This window comes from Narcine bancroftii, chromosome 5, assembly GCF_036971445.1.
Source record: "Narcine bancroftii isolate sNarBan1 chromosome 5, sNarBan1.hap1, whole genome shotgun sequence".
In the NCBI taxonomy this organism is placed as follows: Eukaryota; Metazoa; Chordata; class Chondrichthyes; order Torpediniformes; family Narcinidae; genus Narcine; species Narcine bancroftii.
The window spans coordinates 224,108,148-224,125,321 of record NC_091473.1 but is presented as its reverse complement, the minus strand read 5'-3'; the positions used below and the strand labels follow the sequence as shown (position 1 = coordinate 224,125,321).

General features: G+C 47.2%; 1 protein-coding gene across 7 annotated transcripts in view; it reads left to right on the top strand.

The window, feature by feature from the left end:
- Nucleotides 1-17,174, top strand: part of LOC138764956 (DENN domain-containing protein 2C-like) — a 110,982-nt gene that overhangs the window by 67,144 nt on the left and 26,664 nt on the right. For all 7 annotated transcript variants that reach the window (XM_069941458.1, XM_069941459.1, XM_069941456.1 and 4 more), the window contains exons 7-12: nucleotides 857-953; nucleotides 8,018-8,062; nucleotides 10,313-10,500; nucleotides 13,222-13,331; nucleotides 15,198-15,267; nucleotides 17,059-17,136. In XM_069941458.1, coding sequence (XP_069797559.1) covers nucleotides 857-953; nucleotides 8,018-8,062; nucleotides 10,313-10,500; nucleotides 13,222-13,331; nucleotides 15,198-15,267; nucleotides 17,059-17,136 — 588 coding nt within the window. The remainder of the gene's footprint in view (nucleotides 1-856; nucleotides 954-8,017; nucleotides 8,063-10,312; nucleotides 10,501-13,221; nucleotides 13,332-15,197; nucleotides 15,268-17,058; nucleotides 17,137-17,174) is intronic.

The window sequence follows — 17,174 nt, the reverse complement described above, 5'->3', positions numbered from 1 at the left end:
TGGGGGAGAAAAATTGAAAATACCCAAAGGGACCTTGTACAGGATAGCCGGAAGGTAAATATCCAGGTGGAGTCACTGGTGAAGAAGGCAAATGCAATGCTGGCATATATTTCAAGTGGAATAGAATATAAGAGCAGGGAAGTGATGTTAAGGCTTTATAGGCCCTGGTGAGACCTCACTTGGAGTATTGTGAGCAGTTATTAGCTCCTCATTTTAAAAAAAAATGTGCGAACATTTGAGAAGTTTCAGAGGGCATTCATAAGGTTGATTCCTGGAATGAAAGAGTTATCAAATGAGAAGTGTTGAAAGGCATGGACAGAGTAGATGTAGATAAATTTTTTCCCATGGTGGGAGAGTCGAGGGCCAGAGGGCACAACTTCAGGATTGAAGGGTGTTTGGTTAGAACAGAAGTGAGGAGGAATTTCTTCAGCGAGAGGGTGATACATTTATGGAATTTGTTGCCACATATGGCTCTGAAGGCAGGGGCACTCGATATATTTAAGGCAGAAATTGATAGGTTCTTGGTTAGTTAGGGCATCAAAGGTTATGGGAAAAGGCCAGGCAGTGGGGCTGAGTGGGAAAATGGATCAGCTCATGATTAAATAGTGGGGCAGACTTGATGGGCTGAATAGCCTATTTCTGTTCCTATGTTACGATTACAGAAAAATGGGGAGTTAAGGAGCGTGAGGGAGGGAAGGGTTAGATTGATCATGGAGTAATTATGTAGGACAACATAACATTGTGGATTGAAGGTCCTGCACTGTTCCATGTTCCTGCTGATCTCCCATGTTAAACCATTTAGCAGGTGGAAAGTGCAGCGCTGCTGTAGTGAATGATTGCTGCCATTTTGTTCTAGCTGGTTTTGAAGATACAGGCAGTGTACGATGCCAAAAGGGGAAAGAAAAAGGTGAAGGCACTGACATCCTCAGGACCTGAATCCACGCCTCAGAAAGGTACAAAATTTCCATTTGCAAGCTAAAATTGGGAGTTTTCAACCAAACTGCAGGTTGGGTAATCAAGAGTCCCACATTTGATCTGTACAAAATCTGTGAGAACAATTTCTCAATGTTCTGACATTGCTATTTGAACATTTCCATGATATAGTCAGTTCTACACTAGATCTTTTTAGTTCTCTTTATTTTCAGTAGGTGCAAGTTCCACTCACTGTGGAGATGTGTGGTGTTACTGCTCAGTCAGCAGGTACAGTTCCTTATGACAGTTTGTAACCTCAGATAATTCCTGTCTAAGGGTGGTGTGTTTGGTGTTTCATCAGGAAACTCTAAAAGATCGCTAGACTCTCATTGACAAGTGCTTTACATCCCAAAAGTACGTGCCTGCTTACGAACCATAAACCAGCAACTCATCCTGAAGAATAGTTTAGACGAGGAATAGAACTTGTGCCGTGGCTCATGTCCTCATCTTCCCCGCCAAAAGTCAAACTGACCCCCTTCCCCCAGTGCAGCTCGTGTGTGCTTGGTAGCAAGTGAGAGCCTAGTCAATGCGATGATGTGACCAACATGGTGGCAGGGGATGCCACAGGGTTGATGCAGGGGATGACTTTAACCTCTCCTCCTGAGAATTAATCTCATTGGGTGAGCTGAGTCGAACTGCACATCTGACGAGGGCTCTCTGTGGGGTTTGGTTGGTCTCCTGGAGGAGTCCCAGAGCTGCTGATCTCGGTAGACGACGTGTGCGGCAAGGGCACAGAATCTGCAGTCTGCAGTGAGCAGTCTTGTTCTCTGCCAACGTCTCACACTTAAGCACGCCTGGTTTCCTCAGCAGGAATGCACAGTCCCCAGCCAGACCCACCCCTCGCCTCGTGGTCCTGCATGCCAATGTGTGTTTGTCCATTGTGTTGGGATTACCATTCGGGGGCAGAAAGAGTGCCATCCAAATACAGTATGAAGGGCCCTTCGTTCAGTTCATTATGTTAGAAACATTGGTTATGTATCTTTATCTTTGCTTTATAAAGTGCCCTGTTTAACCTGCTGAGTTTCTCCTACATTGTGTTTTTATTTTTACCCAAATATCTTTACCGGTTATCAAACAATGAATATCTCTGGAAGGTTCTGATGCTCTCAGACCATTAAAACACATTTTAATAACAAGTTAAAAATGATTAATAATAAAAATGAAAGCATGAAGCACTTGTGCATTTTAATAAGAATGAGGAGGTCATCATCCAAATTACCAAGGCCCTCCCACACAGGAACTTTGCTCCCGTTGAATTAATTCAAGGATCAGGCACTCCATGTGAATCTGGCTTTCAACAGTGTTTGGATTATGTGTTGCAGTTGTCCAAGTATCGGTGAGGTCCCATTGGGAGGTTCGTGTTCGGATTTGGCCACCGTGCTGCAGAAAAAGCTGTTGTCAAGCTGGAGTGGGTGCTGAGAAGATTTACGGGGATTTGTTGAACAGGCTGAGACTTTACTCCTTGGAGCACAAGAAGAATGATGACGGGTGCAAGATCTTGAGAGGGATAGATCGGGTGAATGCACTTTGCCCGGAGTAGGGGAATCCGTAACTAGAGGACGTAGGTTTAAGGTGAGGGGGAGAGATGCAACAGGAACCTAGGTTTCCTAGGTGGTGAGTGTGTGGAATGGCTGCCAGAAGAAGTGGTTGAGGCAGGTGCTATTGAAATATTTAACAAATATTTGACGATACATGGATAGGATGGGTTTAGAGGGATGTGAGCCAAAAACAGACAGTGGGGCTAGTGTGGGTGGGATATTTTGGTCAGGAAGGGCCCGTTTCCATGCTGTGTCTCTCTGACTCAAACGTTGAAGGCCTGGACTAACAACCCAGAGATCCAAATTCAAGTTCCACCACGGCAATTCTGCAGATAAACTTCAGATTACAATTTAAAAAAACAGGACGGCGCAGTCAGTTTAGCGTTTAGTGCAATGGTGTTACAACGCCAGCAACCGGGGTTCAATTCTGACTCTGTCCGTAAGGAGTTTGTATGTTCTCTCTGTGTCTGCGTGGGTTTCTTCCAGGTACTCTGGTTTCCTCCAGGTACCCCGGTTTCCTCCCACCCCTTCAAAATCTACCCTGGGTTGTAGGTCATTTGGGGTGTGATTGGGCAGCATGGGCTCATGGGCCAAAAGGGCCTGTTACTATCCTGTATGTCCAAATTTAAATACATCCACCAGCTTCAGCAATGAGACCACGAAATCCTAAGCCATTGAAATTGAGGAATAAACAGGCCGTGAGCAAAGGACAAAATGATAGGCTGAGATAATGGACGTAAAGCTAGCAAATGGGGAAGTGTGAGCCATGAAGAAATAAAGGTGGCTTCTTGCCTCAATGGAGAGGGGAAACAATTGAAGTTCAAGGAGATCTAGGGAAAGACGAAAATCAGCAGACATTGTGATTGTAGTAAAAACACAAAATGCTGGAGGAACTCAGCAGCTTCTGCAGCGTCCATAGGTATAACCAATGTTTCAAGCCTGAGGCCTTCTTCAAAATCTACAGTAGGTGGTCTGGTGCATGAATCACACAAAATCCTTTTATCAGGCACATCCTCTGCTAAGAATGCGCCTGAAGAAGCAGAAGTGTCCTTTTAAATTGTAGTTCAGGTGGCAACGTTGAAAGCGCAGTGCTGCCACCTGAAAGGACAGCTGCGCCAGGATGCGCTTCTGAGGCATTCCGGGTCCTGTCCCTTGGGCTGTCAATTCAGGATGGCTGGCTGTCAGCTGGGACGGCCAGCACGGGCTATCAGCGCAGGGACGTCCCACACTGATCCCACTGCCCCACTCTCTCCACTCACGAAATCAGTCCCCACACTGTCGGGCAGCCGGCGCAGGCTGTCCCCACACTGTCGGGACTGATTTCGGGAGTGGGGAAGAGGGGGCTGGAGCGGCCGATGGGGGAGGAGGCTGGAGCGGCCAGCGGGGTTTTCGGCCAGCCCCCTTCTCCCCTGCCGGTCGCTCCAGCCCCCTTCTCCCCTGCCGGTCGCTCCAGCCCCCTTCTCCCCCGCCGGTCGCTCCAGCCCCCTTCTCCCCCACCGGTCGCTCCAGCCCCCTTCTCCCCCACCGGTTGCTCCAGCCCCCTTCTCCCCCACCAGCCGCTCCAGCCCCCTTCTCCCCCGCCGGCCTCTCCAGCCCCCATACCCCCCCACCGGCCGCTCCAACCTCCTCCTTCCCCGTCGGCCGCACCAACCCCGTGAGTGGGGAGAGAGCGGGGCAGCGGGATCAGTGTGGGGCCGTCCCACGCTGGCTGCTCCACAGTGTGGGGACTGGGAGAGGAGCTGTCGGGTGCTGGCCAGCTGACTGTCTTCCGAATGCAGCTGCTTTTAGGCAGCTGTATTCAGATGGCTGGGGAGGCCACTGTGCTGTGGGGATTATCCCTCTCGGAGGAGGGTTACCAAGCTCTCCTTACAGCCGCCTCTGGCACATTCACGTGGCCTTCCCTCAGCCGCCTTTTGCCAAAATATGCGGCTTTACATGCGGGACAACTGGCCAGTTGAAAGTTCCTATTGTTAGCAGGAAGAAGTTTGCCTTTATGGTAAAGGGGTTGGAGTTTAAAAATAGGGAAGTTTTGTTGCAGTTGTACAGGGTGTCGGTGAAACCGCACCTGGAATGCTGGAAACTGTTTTAGTTCCCTTTTTCACCAATAAAGTAGCAGTGGAAGCATTTGAAAAGAGATTCGCCTGGCTAGATCCTGAGATGAGAGGGTTTTCCTGCCTAGGGCAGTTTCAGAAGAATGAAGCCTGGCCTTGTTCGAATGAAGGGTGATTTTATATAAGATCCAAAGGAGGTTCGACCGGATGTTTCCACTAATGGGGCAGTCACGATCAAGAGGAAAGTAACAAAGTAAAGGAGTGGTGATTTAAAGTGGGGAGGGGGGTGTGGTGTGTGGAAATTTCTTCTCCCAGAGCACAGTGCATCTCTGGAATTCTCTACCCCAAGGGTGTTAGAGTGCAGATTATTCCGTGCTTTTTAATGATCGCTAACATCAAAATATTTTAACTTCCCTATGACTGATGTTTAAACTTTCTAGCCTTCAATTACATAGCTAAACTGGAAAAAAACATAGATGCTGGCATTTTTACCAAACTATATATGCTTTCAGGTGGAATCACCTGGAAAACGCGCCTCCAGAGCGGCTACGGGTGTCTGCGAAGGGACATTCAGGTGGCAGCGCTGAAGACGGCATTCTGCCACCTGAAAGGTCCAAAGTGAGGAGAGGTGCCGTGGAGCAAATGCCGGCTCCTGAGTTGGGGCAGGGGCACCCTTCTGACTGCTCCCCTCCCCGCTGCCTGACAGCCCCCCAGTGTGGGACGTCAGGGCTGGGGCGGCTGGCTCCCCCAGCCCTGTAGTCCCATGCCAGGGGACTGTCAGGCAGCGGGAACTGCTAGGCACCTGAAAGCTTTTAACCGCTTTGCCTGGTGCTGCTTTCAGGTGCAATGGGGGATTCTCTGAGCTGGAGAATAAACCTGCAGGAGGGGGGTTAGGTAAGTGCTCCTCCTGGCCGTGTTCTCCACTTTCAGGTGGCCACCCGACAGCTGCATTGGGGGAGATTAGGCAGCTTTCAAGTCAGGTATTCTGGCCACCTGAAAGCAATGAGAAGCTAGAGGTAGTGGGTCAGGCAGCATCCATAGGTGGTCAGCGTTTTCAAGACTCACTTATTATTACCTGGCTCATCCCTTCTTCGATGAAAATAACTCTATCATGGTCTTCCAGTCACTGACACCTCATCAATGGCCAAACCTATCGATTGTTTACTCCCAGCTGCATCTTTACCGTCCTGGAAATATCCTTGTAAATCTCTTCTTTACCCTCTCCACTGCTGTCACCTCCTTCCTGTAATGTGGTGAACAGAACTGCATGCAGTACTTAAACAGTGAAGTGCTTGTCATTTTTGTCTCTCGCACCTTTAAGCGAGAATCTCGTCTCCCATTTTATTTCCCTAATTCCTTGTATAGCTCTGTTTTCCTATCTTTGCGCTATGTCACGAATGTGATGGCTGTTTAAAGTCTGGGTACACGACCTGTGTAGTTTATTCAAGAGTCAAGAGTGGTATTAAGATGGGGACAACATTTTCTAAGTCGTAAAAACACAGAAATGCCGGAGGAAATCGGAGCATCCATAGGAGGTAAGGATATACAACTGGCATTTCAAGGTCATGGTTTAGGTAAAAGGCAGACAGGTGTCTGAATTAAAAGACTGGAGAGGGAAGAATGGGCAGGGGGGAGTACATACAAAAGGTGTTAACTGAATATGGATGGGACACAGGAGAGAGGAAAGGTGAGAACGGATTGTGGGAGAGGAGGTGGGGGGGAGAGGAACGAGAGAGACACACACAGAGCGAGAGGAAAGGAAACATAAGGAAAGATTGGGTGGGGGGAGGTAATGGAAACCAGTGAAGTCAATGTTAATGCCATCTGATTTGGAGAATGGCCAATCAGAATATGGAGTGTTGTTCCTCCAATACATGGGTGGTCTCATTCTGGCAGTGCACAAGACCATGAACAGACATGTTGTCAATGGAATGGGGAGGGGAACTGAAATGGGTGGCCACTGGGAGATCCCTGGTATGGTGGTGGACAGAGCCGAGGTGCTCAACGAAACAATCTCCTGGTTAGCATCCTGTCTCTCTGACGTAGGGGAGACCACAACAGGAGCATCGAGTGCAGTAGATGACCCCTGCAGTTTCATAAGTGAAGTGTTGCTCTCTTGGATGGGCTGTTTGGGGCGCTGAATAGGCCTGGGGGAGGAGGTGTGGGCATAAGTGGAGTACTTCCAGCAGTCAAGGGGGAAGGTGTGAAGGGGGTGATTGGTGGGGAGGGAGGTGAATGACGGAGACATGGAGGGAGTGGTCCCTGCAGAAGGCAGAGAGGGGAGGACCAGGGAAGATGTGTCCAGCGGTGAGATCACGTACTAGGTGGCAAAAATGGCAGAGGATGATGTATTGGATGCGGAAGCTAGTGGGGTGGTAGGTGAGCTCATTTTATTTCACTGGATTTCTCGTTAAACACCTTGTTAATAAGTCCGTTTCTATTGAGAATTGACCATGTGAAATGAGCATCAGTAATCCCTTAATCAGATGTGAGAGTACAAAGGGACGGGAGTCTGTTAGGATCTCCCTGAGGATGAAAGGAGTAGGAATAGTAATTGCCCATGCTCCAATATTCCTGTACCTCCAGCCACTTTCCTGTCTGGATAAAGGTACAGGAGAAAGACAAGCACTGAGCGGCACAAGGACAGCCTCTTCCCCACTGCCATCAGATTCCTGAATGATCAATGAACCAAAGACACGGCCTCAGTTTGACTTTTCGTGCACCATTTTTTATTTATTTTTGTAAAGTTTGGACTGTGATGAAGCCACAAAACAACAAATTTTGTGACATGTTCATGAGCATAAATTTTGATTCTGGACTCAGATCTCCCTCTTGCTTCCCTTGATAAAGAATCTATTTTTTTTTTGGCTTGGACTGCACACCACAATGCCTACAGCCACCTTCGGCAAAGGATTCAGAAGATTTGTGAACCTTTGAGAAATCCGTCTGAGACACTGATCCCATCCGCTCACCCAGGTCTGAGGTGCAACCTCCCAATCTCACCTCCTTCAATGAAACCTCCTCTCCAAAACTCCAGTGAGTGGGTGGCACTTTCTGCCCAGGGTCCCTGTCTCCGCCTGCTCGGTCCCCTTGGTCTCTGGGACTGTGGTTCAGATTCCAGACTAGTGGGTGAACTGAATGTCAAATCGTCAGGGTTTCCAAATAATCAGGTGGGAAATTACAGAAGCTCTGTCTTCACTTGCACTTAAACAAGAAAGTCTGTGGATGCTGGGGTAGAGTGCAATGCACAAAAGTGCTGGAGAAACTCAGCAGATTACATAGCATCCTTGGAAAGTAAAGGGCAGTCGACAGTTTGGGGCTGGGCCCTTTGTCTTATACGTGATCAAATGCCATCAGTCATGGGATTCTTGCGTCCCTGAAGGGAACTGGGGGATAATACATTGCACTTCAAGATTCATCCCTATTAACTCTCTGACGACTTCTTGTATCTTCCAGATGAGAATAGTGAGACGGAGAGTGATACGGAAGAGCAACAGAAAGGTAAAGTAGTGAGCCAATCGGGTGTGCATTTTGATAGAATGTCAACAGGCGTCTTCCATCTGAGGCAGTCTGTTGGGTGCAAGGATAAATTCCTGCCCTTCCCTTTTCTGGAGTGGCTTCATCGATTCATGCAGCATAAAATGGGCTCTTCAGCCTGACCAAGTTGGCATTCTGGGGTAGAGCTATTTTGTCCAGATTCTTACAATCCAAATATCTGTCCCAATGTCTTCTGAATGTAAATTGTGCTTCCTTTCATGAGGTTAATGTGGAAACTGCAGACTCTTCAGCTATTGGGCAAGAGATCCACGGTGGGTGGGGGGGGTGGGGGGGGGTGGGGCTGGTATTTGATTTTTGAGGGACACCTGTAGATCGGAGGTTCTCAATATGATTCCCAATGCTCCTTCTCTGCCGTGAGTGACAGTTCACCAGAGGCTCCCAGGAGTTTGTGGGGGGATGATGAGCATATCCTTTCCCTTTGACTCTTCGATAATCTCTTCCCGTGACAGCGTTCAAAGGTAATCATTAACTATGTTGGAGAATGGGTGAGGGAGTGTTCATGGGGCTTGAGCAGTGGTTTTCAAACTTTTTCTTTCCACTCACATATCACCTTAAGTAATCCCTAGGCCATCAATGCTCTGTGATTAGTCTTTGGCTTGGCTTCGCGGACGAAGATTTATGGAGGGGGTAAAAAAGTCCACGTCAGCTGCAGGCTCGTTTGTGGCTGACCAGTCCGATGCGGGACAGGCAGACACGATTGCAGCGGTTGCAAGGGAAAATTGGTTGGTTGGGGTTGGGTGTTGGGTTTTTCCTCCTTTGCCTTTTGTCAGTGAGGTGGGCTCTGCGGTCTTCTTCAAAGGAGGCTGCTGCCCGCCGAACTGTGAGGCGCCAAGATGCACGGTTTGAGGCGTTATCAGCCCACTGGCGGTGGTCAATGTGGCAGGCACCAAGAGATTTCTTTAGGCAGTCCTTGTACCTTTTCTTTGGTGCACCTCTGTCACGGTGGCCAGTGGAGAGCTCGCCATATAATACGATCTTGGGAAGGCGATGGTCCTCCATTCTGGAGACGTGACCCATCCAGCGCAGCTGGATCTTCAGCAGCGTGGACTCGATGCTGTCGACCTCTGCCATCTCGAGTACCTCGACGTTAGGGGTGTGAGCGCTCCAATGGATGTTGAGGATGGAGCGGAGACAACGCTGGTGGAAGCGTTCTAGGAGCCGTAGGTGGTGCCGGTAGAGGACCCATGATTCGGAGCCGAACAGGAGTGTGGGTATGACAACGGCTCTGTATACGCTTATCTTTGTGAGGTTTTTCAGTTGGTTGTTTTTCCAGACTCTTTTGTGTAGTCTTCCAAAGGCGCTATTTGCCTTGGCGAGTCTGTTGTCTATCTCATTGTCGATCCTTGCATCTGATGAAATGGTGCAGCCGAGATAGGTAAACTGGTTGACCGTTTTGAGTTTTGTGTTAGTAAGGGATTGCTTAAGGTAGTATGTGAGTGGGGGGAAGAAAAGGTTGAGAACCTCTGCTCTAGGCCCAATTGTTATTGAAATATTTTGCTTGAGAAAAATTGTCATTGGCCCATTTCCTTTGGAGTATGTAACCGTGCACATAGCGAGTCAATTAGGTACGATTAAAATAGTGGTTTTTAGACTTTTTCTTTCCACTCACATGCCACCTTAAGTAATCCCTTACTACTCAAAGAGCACCGATGGCCAAGGGAATAGGTAAGGTGGTGTGTGAGTGGAAAGAAAAAGTTTGAAAACCACCAGGCTAGAGGGTTGAAGAGAGAAAGCGGTTTGGACTATTGGCCATGATAATGTTGAATGGTGGCCCAGACACAATGGATTAAGCATCCTTCTCCTGCACCTATTTCTATGGAACCTATGGTGGGGTACAGCAACTTAAAACTGTCTCATTAACACATGCAGGTTGGGCGTCTGGTGTTGGTAATGACACAGTGACTCTGTGTTGGAGCTGGCTGTTGGACATGAGTCCAACCCCTGACGTGTCCCTCCTGCCCAACCCTTGACGTGTCCCTCCTGCCCACATGTTGCTCTATGCACCCATATTCCCATAGGGAACACATCTCTGGAGTTTGCCAGCACCATGCCACGTGGTAATAACTGCTGAAACTTGCATATTATCCTGTGCTGGAAATGTGTCAACTTGCCCTGGGGATCAGGTTTCTCCTGGCTTATACTGATGCAGTCCACGTCTGGTTAAAGTAATCCTTCTGGCCTTGATGTTTGCAGCACACAGCCAGCGCTTGGTGTACGTGCACTCCACGTTGAAAAGGAACACACGCTACCAAACCCTTGAGCGGGATTTAATCGAACTGCAGGAACAACAGCTTTTTGAGTACTTTGTGGTGGTATCACTTCGGAAGAAAGTTCGCACAAACACCTATGAGCCGCAGGTCACACAGCAGTTTCCAAGTAAGGTGAGAATTCTTGTATCTGTGTGTACGCACAGCGGTGGAACAGCTCACACATGCTCTTATTATATATACAAAGATCTGGACTACTCGGCGATTGGGTTGGTTCGGATTTTCCTGATTCTTGGGCAGAACTTTTAAAATTCTTATTTAAGGAGGAATAAAGACGGGATGAACAGGTAAATTTTGATAGTTTATCCATTAGCCTTATCAAAACAAGTGTTTTAAAGAAAAATAAAATCAAGAAGTGTGGTTGCTTGTTGCTGCTGGGAAGTGACGCAGAGGGGATCGTTCTCTGAATGGAGAGGGAAAGGGGGTGGGGAGCTGGAGGGAAGGAGACATGGGGATAGGGAAAGAGAGAGAGGCAGGGGAGGGGCCTAATGGAAATCAGAGGTCGATGTTAATGCCATCTGTCTGGAGAGTGCCCCCAGGCAGAATATTAGGTGTTGTTCCTCCAATTTGTGGGTACACTGAATTATCTGCTAGGATTGACAGCAGAGGAACTGGCCATTTGAATTTATTTCACTCTGGCACCTTTTCCCCTCGTGTACTTTTTTTTTGCCCCGTAATTGCGGCAATTCTCACCACTGAATTATTCAATACTGTTGAGACTTAATATGAGAATGGTTCCATTAGTTCTGGAATAAATGTCCAATTAGGTACAATCTTTGCATTACCCACTGAGCCACAGGATCAGAAGCTGTTGGGAAACCTTCACTATTATCGCCACAGTGCATCAATCAATGTACCTCAAGGGAAGGACATACAGTTTCCTGGGAGGCACAAGCCCATCCACCAGAGATTGGTGTCACCCTAAATGCACAAGCACTAATTGGATCCGATCCATCAATCCAATATATGAAGCTAAGGTCCAAACTCTTTGCCATTGTAACAGCACTGATTTACCGCAGCTTACAAACAAAGAAAGAATACACTCACTCATTACTTTCAGTACACCTTGAAGTCGACTTTTTTAATTATCCACTAGACACAATGTTGTATTCTTCAGCTCCCCAAATACTATCCAGCCAAATCCCTTTGACCTTCTCATTGGCTCACCGGCACACGGGTGGTCCTGACACTCGCTCTCCTCCTCCTGCATCCGAGATCCATTGCCCATAAACTGGCGCTTAACCCGCCCGCTATTACCCACGCGCGTCGCTTCGCTTGCGTCACCAGTGGGGGCTGGAACCGCTCCTGATGCAGGTAAGTATGCAACTGCAACACAGTCAGCCAGAGGTACCGTTCTTGACTGAAGAGCCACTTAATTTTGCAAATTGATCATATGGGTGTAAAAATGGTGCTTCATGGTGCTTCAGGCTCTTTCTATAATTTGTAACCATGGTTCATACGAATATTAAAGGCATCACAATTCAAAATGCAGCGGTTGACTTGCCTAATGTAAGCAGCCATTGCAAATAAGTGCAGAACATTGGTTGAATTTTCCTTGGAAGCCCCTTTATTTCCCAATTCAAATACATTACTTGTGTGAGGACATTAAAGGTACAAGTTCATAACTCCTGAAGAATCGGGGCATCATCTGCTTGGATTGGTGGATATTGAGGATGCAATTTCATATCCCCCAAAGAAATGGAACACTTTCTGCCTAAATTGGTGGACAATGAAGATACAACCCCATATCCCCCAAAGAATTGGTACACTATCTGCATGGATTGGTGTGCTGTGATATTGACCATGTGTTCTTATTAAGTTGGATTTCAAAAATAATCTGAATACATGTTGCTCAACTATGTAAATCAGGTATTGAACAAAAATGTAGTGATTTAAGTTGATACAAGAAAAGCAATGAACAGAAGTAACTCGTGGCTGTAATTGCTGGTGTAGTTAGATGATATAAAGGCTTCACATGGTGGCTGTGAAGATATTGTTGCACCGCTAAAGGCAGAGCTGATGAAATAAATGATGTCCACACCAAGCAAGGAAACCAGGAACTGCCGTTTATTCAAACCAGACGCATTACTTTTTAGGGGAAGCGACAGGCTCACTGGAATGATGTCATAATGCTGCTGTGAGGCCTGGCTGTTCCCCTGGAAATGCGCTCCTGCAGCCTGGAACTTCTGCGCGGTGGGGGTGGGGGGGGAGTCCCTGCGCTCTGCGCTCTGCGCCCTGCTGCACTGGCTGTTCACTACGATGATTTGGCTCATTATGTATGGTGAGCTCTTGCACGAGTTGGGGCCAGTTTGAAACCGTTGGAGATTGCCTTTGGAACTAGGGGGAAATCAGGGAATGTGGGGAGAAAGTAGGAACAGGTTTTTTTTTTGTTTCAGACATACAACACGGTAACAGGCTCTTTCGGCCCACAAGCCCTTGCTGCCCAATTGACCTACTACCCTGTACATTTTGAAGGGTGGGAGGAAACCAGAGCACCCGGAGGAAACCAACGCAGACATGAGGAGAATGTACAAACTCCTTACTGACAGTGCCAGATTTGAAACCCAGTTGCTGTAACAGCATTGCACTATCCGTGCCAGTAACCACCAGTTTGGATGATTGTTCGTGATAGTATTGAATGACAGAGGAGGCTTGAAGGACTAAAAGGCCAACTACAGAAGATGATGTGCCGGTGTGCAAGGGGGACTCATGGGAATTTGGTTTCACCTGGGATGATACAGATAGCAGGGCAGTGAGGGGGCTCTGACCTGTGAACATTTGCTGCCCTGATCTGTGGTTACTTCACCACAGGCTTATTCTCCTGCTCTTTTGCAGCTAGAGAAGTCGACGAGGCAAGCTCGAGATGCTGAGGAAAGACTGAAGGCTATCCCGCAGTTCTGCTTCCCCGACATCAGTGAGTGGGCTGCAGTTTCCCACCTGATCAGGTAGGCCTCCTTGTCACCAGGGCAGGTTGAAGTGAGAAGACACAGTAGAAACCCAACCCGTGTCCTGCAGTAACCAGGAGCTTCACAGGGTGACCGCTTTCCTCAAATCTGCCCCACCTGGCCACCACAATTTGGGTGCAGATATTGAGGAAGCCCACCTGGCTGCCATTACCAGGGTTTCTGGCACATATACATCAATTTTGGGCCAGCTCCGAGCAAGTTCCTCCTCATAAACTTGCAGCTGATGCAATCTTTTTCAGATGTTGTAATGGTTAAATTGAAAGCAGGTCCTGTAAGTGCAGTAGATCCACAGGATTCTGTAACAAACATAGAGACAGTTTTGTTATCTGTGGAGTAAGTATTGGGCAGGATACTGGGATGAATTTGCCTGCCCTTTTTATGATTAAAGATTGATTGCATTCAGTTAACGTTATAGTATAGAACTTAGAACAGTATGGCGCAGGAACAGATCCTTCAGGCCATCGCTACTGTACTGGCCCTGGCGCCAATTTTAATTCCATCTGCCTACCTATGGGCTGTGTCCCTCTATTCCCTGCACACTCACATGTCTGTCCAAATGCGTCTTAAACATTGCTGTCCTACCTGTTTACAGCACCTTCCCTGGCAGCACATTCCAGACACCTCTGTGTAAAAACAACTTGCCTCGTTAGCCAGTGCCCTCTAGTATTTGATCTATCCACCCTGGGTAAAAGACTCCGACTGCCTACCCCATCTGTGCCTCCATTAATTTTGTGGACTTCTATCAGGTCACCCCTCGACCTCTGATGCTCCAGAGAAAGTGATCGAAATTTGTCCAACCTCCTTATTGCTAATTCTAGTCTTGGCACTGAACCACTTCTGCACACACTCCAAAACCTCCAGATCTTTTCTGTAATTCAGTGACCCCCAACTGCACACACCACTCTAACGTGTTGGCGTGGCTGCAATATGACATCAACTGTACTGAATGCCTCAGTAGGGAAGTGTGACAAGATCTTAGTTTCATCTTGTAAGTCTTTCATGAGGCGTGCTGGTAGAAGCGCTGTCTCTGAGCATCAGATCCTGATGTATCTATGTGCTCAATCATGTTGGCAGACTGTGACTGTGAGCTCTGCATGAGACATTGGAAAGTGGGGATGGGGGCGGGGAATACACAGATTCCTGAAATGCAAGATAAGGGAATGGAATGGGAGGATGGATGTTGTGGGGCAAGTTTAAAAATGATGATGAGGTTATTGCCATACACATTGTACAAAATACACTTGAACTGAAAAACTATAATGGTAAACTAATTGAAGTAAATTAAGCAAGGCAATAGATATTCATATTTGCATTAATCCTAGTGCAGAAAAAGTCTTTATGTGGTGTCAGAATGGTCCATGATTAATGTACCAAGGGAAGGTTCCACAGTCTGGCAGCTGTTAGAACAAAACTGTTCTTGAACCTAGAGGTGTTGCTACTTTCTGCCTGAAGGAAGCAGTGAGAAGAGGTTGTGACCACAGTGAAGGGGGTCCTTTATGATGTTGGCTGCCTTCATGAGGCAGTGCCTTGTGTAGATGTCTACAATGGATGGGAGGTCGAAGCAGGAGTTAATTTAGATACCTAGATGGGAGACAGATATTGTCCAATCCCATCAGTGAGCTAGGTAATCTGATCAAGCACAAAACATCCACTGATTATCTTAACATCTTGGAGGGATCCTTGCTTACTGGCTCATTGTATTTTTTGAATCGACCAGATTCAATGGATACAATTTATATCATTGAAGGTACATCTGAACAGTAGCAGAGTTCAAGCTAACGGTTTTTGTAGGATGTTGATTGATTAATGGTAGCTGTTACCTGATTCTCAACATTATATCAACAGCGAAACCTTCTCCTTTGTTCTGACTGGTGAAGATGGAAGTAGAAGGTTTGGATACTGCAGGAAACTCTTGGTAAGTCGTTCATACCCCCCAGCATGTGAATGGTATAAATATGAACACAGACGCACTGACTGATTCGACAACAGTTGCTCAAAAAGCTGTTTGAGACTCAGCGCTGTTGGTCCTGCATGTCCCCTCCTTTTATGTCACTTAAACGGCTCACTCCTCAACCCTCGCCAAGCAAGGGAAAAGAAAGTTAAAGGTTTTACTTGAGGAATTTTAGGAATCCCAGTCTCTCGGATTGTTAGATGTTATTGCAGGGAGGAGGTGGTGCTGAAATAAACATTCAGACCTGACCTTCATGGTGAAGCAGCAAGGTCGATGGGCTGCCCTCAATTTCTCGTGCAACTTTTGTCCTTACCTTTTTCTCACGCCTTTATGAAAGACTCAAGTCAAAAACTTTGATTCTTTATCTTTGCTATTTTAAATACGTTGTTTGGCTTGCTGAGTTTCTCCTGCATTGTGACTTTACCTTTTCTTTTGTATTTCAAAGGCCTTAAAACTCTGTATGGGATGAATGAGGGTTGTGGTATTTAGAGTCTTGGGATTTTGCAGCCCTGAAGCTGGCCCTTTAGCCCAACACATATAAGCTGCCCAAGTTTAGGGCGGTTAGCCCAGCGCCATTACATGACCAGCGACCCTGGTCTGTACCTTCTCCCAGTATCTGCGAGGGTTACCCCTGAGTGGTCTGGTTTACTCCCTCCCTTCAAAATATACTGGGGATATAAGTCAATTGGGTGTAATTGGGCACCATGGACTCGTGGGCTGGAAGGGCCAGTTACCGTGCTGTGTGCCTCCCGTTTGCCTGCATTTGGATCATGTCTCTAAACCTTTCCTATCCACATACCTGTCCAAATGTGTTTTAAACTTTGTAGCTGTCAATTGTGCTTTGAGAACAAAAGGATTTAAGTCCACTAAACAAGAGAGTAATGACAAAGTTGAGTGCAGGTGGGGCAGATGCAAGCTGGATATGCCCATTTTGTTGCCCCTGGCTGTCTTGCAGGATCGCCATGGGATCGCTGTGAGTGGGAGAACCGAGCCAGCTTCATGGGATCATGTATTCAGAGCTTCACTTGCTGTCTATCTGGCAAACCTGATTTCTCACAAATGTATATTTGAGGCTTCAATTTAATCTTTCGCTGTCCTAATCCATCCTGTTGAATTGAGCGTGTTCAATGGTAGAATCCTGACCTGCCCGCAGGAGATCAAAGTTCATTTCCTGATCAATATGGAAGATGCTTTTTGGATGGCACAGTGTGTATCTAACAGAGTCTCTGCCACACACTCCCAGTGGCCCAGATTCAATCCTGACCTCTGATGTTGTCTACGTGAAGTTTGCACGTTCTCCTTGTTAACTTCATGGATTTCCCCAAGTCCTTCCCAAAGACTTGGGGGATGGTAGGCTAACTAGCTACAATAAATTATCCCTAGTGTGTAAATTTGGGGATGGGGATGTTATAGTTGATTGGAATACAGGATGAATGAAGTGGGATTAGTGTGAGTTCAATGGTCAGTTGGTTGATGGGCCTTTTTTGTGCTGCACATCTGTGTCCTTTATGACCTGTAACTGTGAGTTCTCCAACATTTAATATAAACTGACAGACTCTATAATTGGGTCTTGTGCTATCAGTGAGAAAGTATGTGGATGAGGTGAACTATTGGGAATTTGGTGGGTTCCATGTGGAGGCTGGTAGATTGCCAATTGAAGGTTTGGAACCTCAAGTAAACTTGTCGCTGTGATGTTACCGCCCTCCGATCTCTAGCTAACTCTTTCATCTGCTTTATTCCATGTGGTCCGCCCAGCCCAATGGGAAAGGTAAAAGACTGCCAGAGGTTTATTGTATCATCAGTCGTCTAGGATGCTTCACTCTCTTCTCAAAGGTAAATGCAATGCAAAACTGTGTGCCCTCCTTTTACCA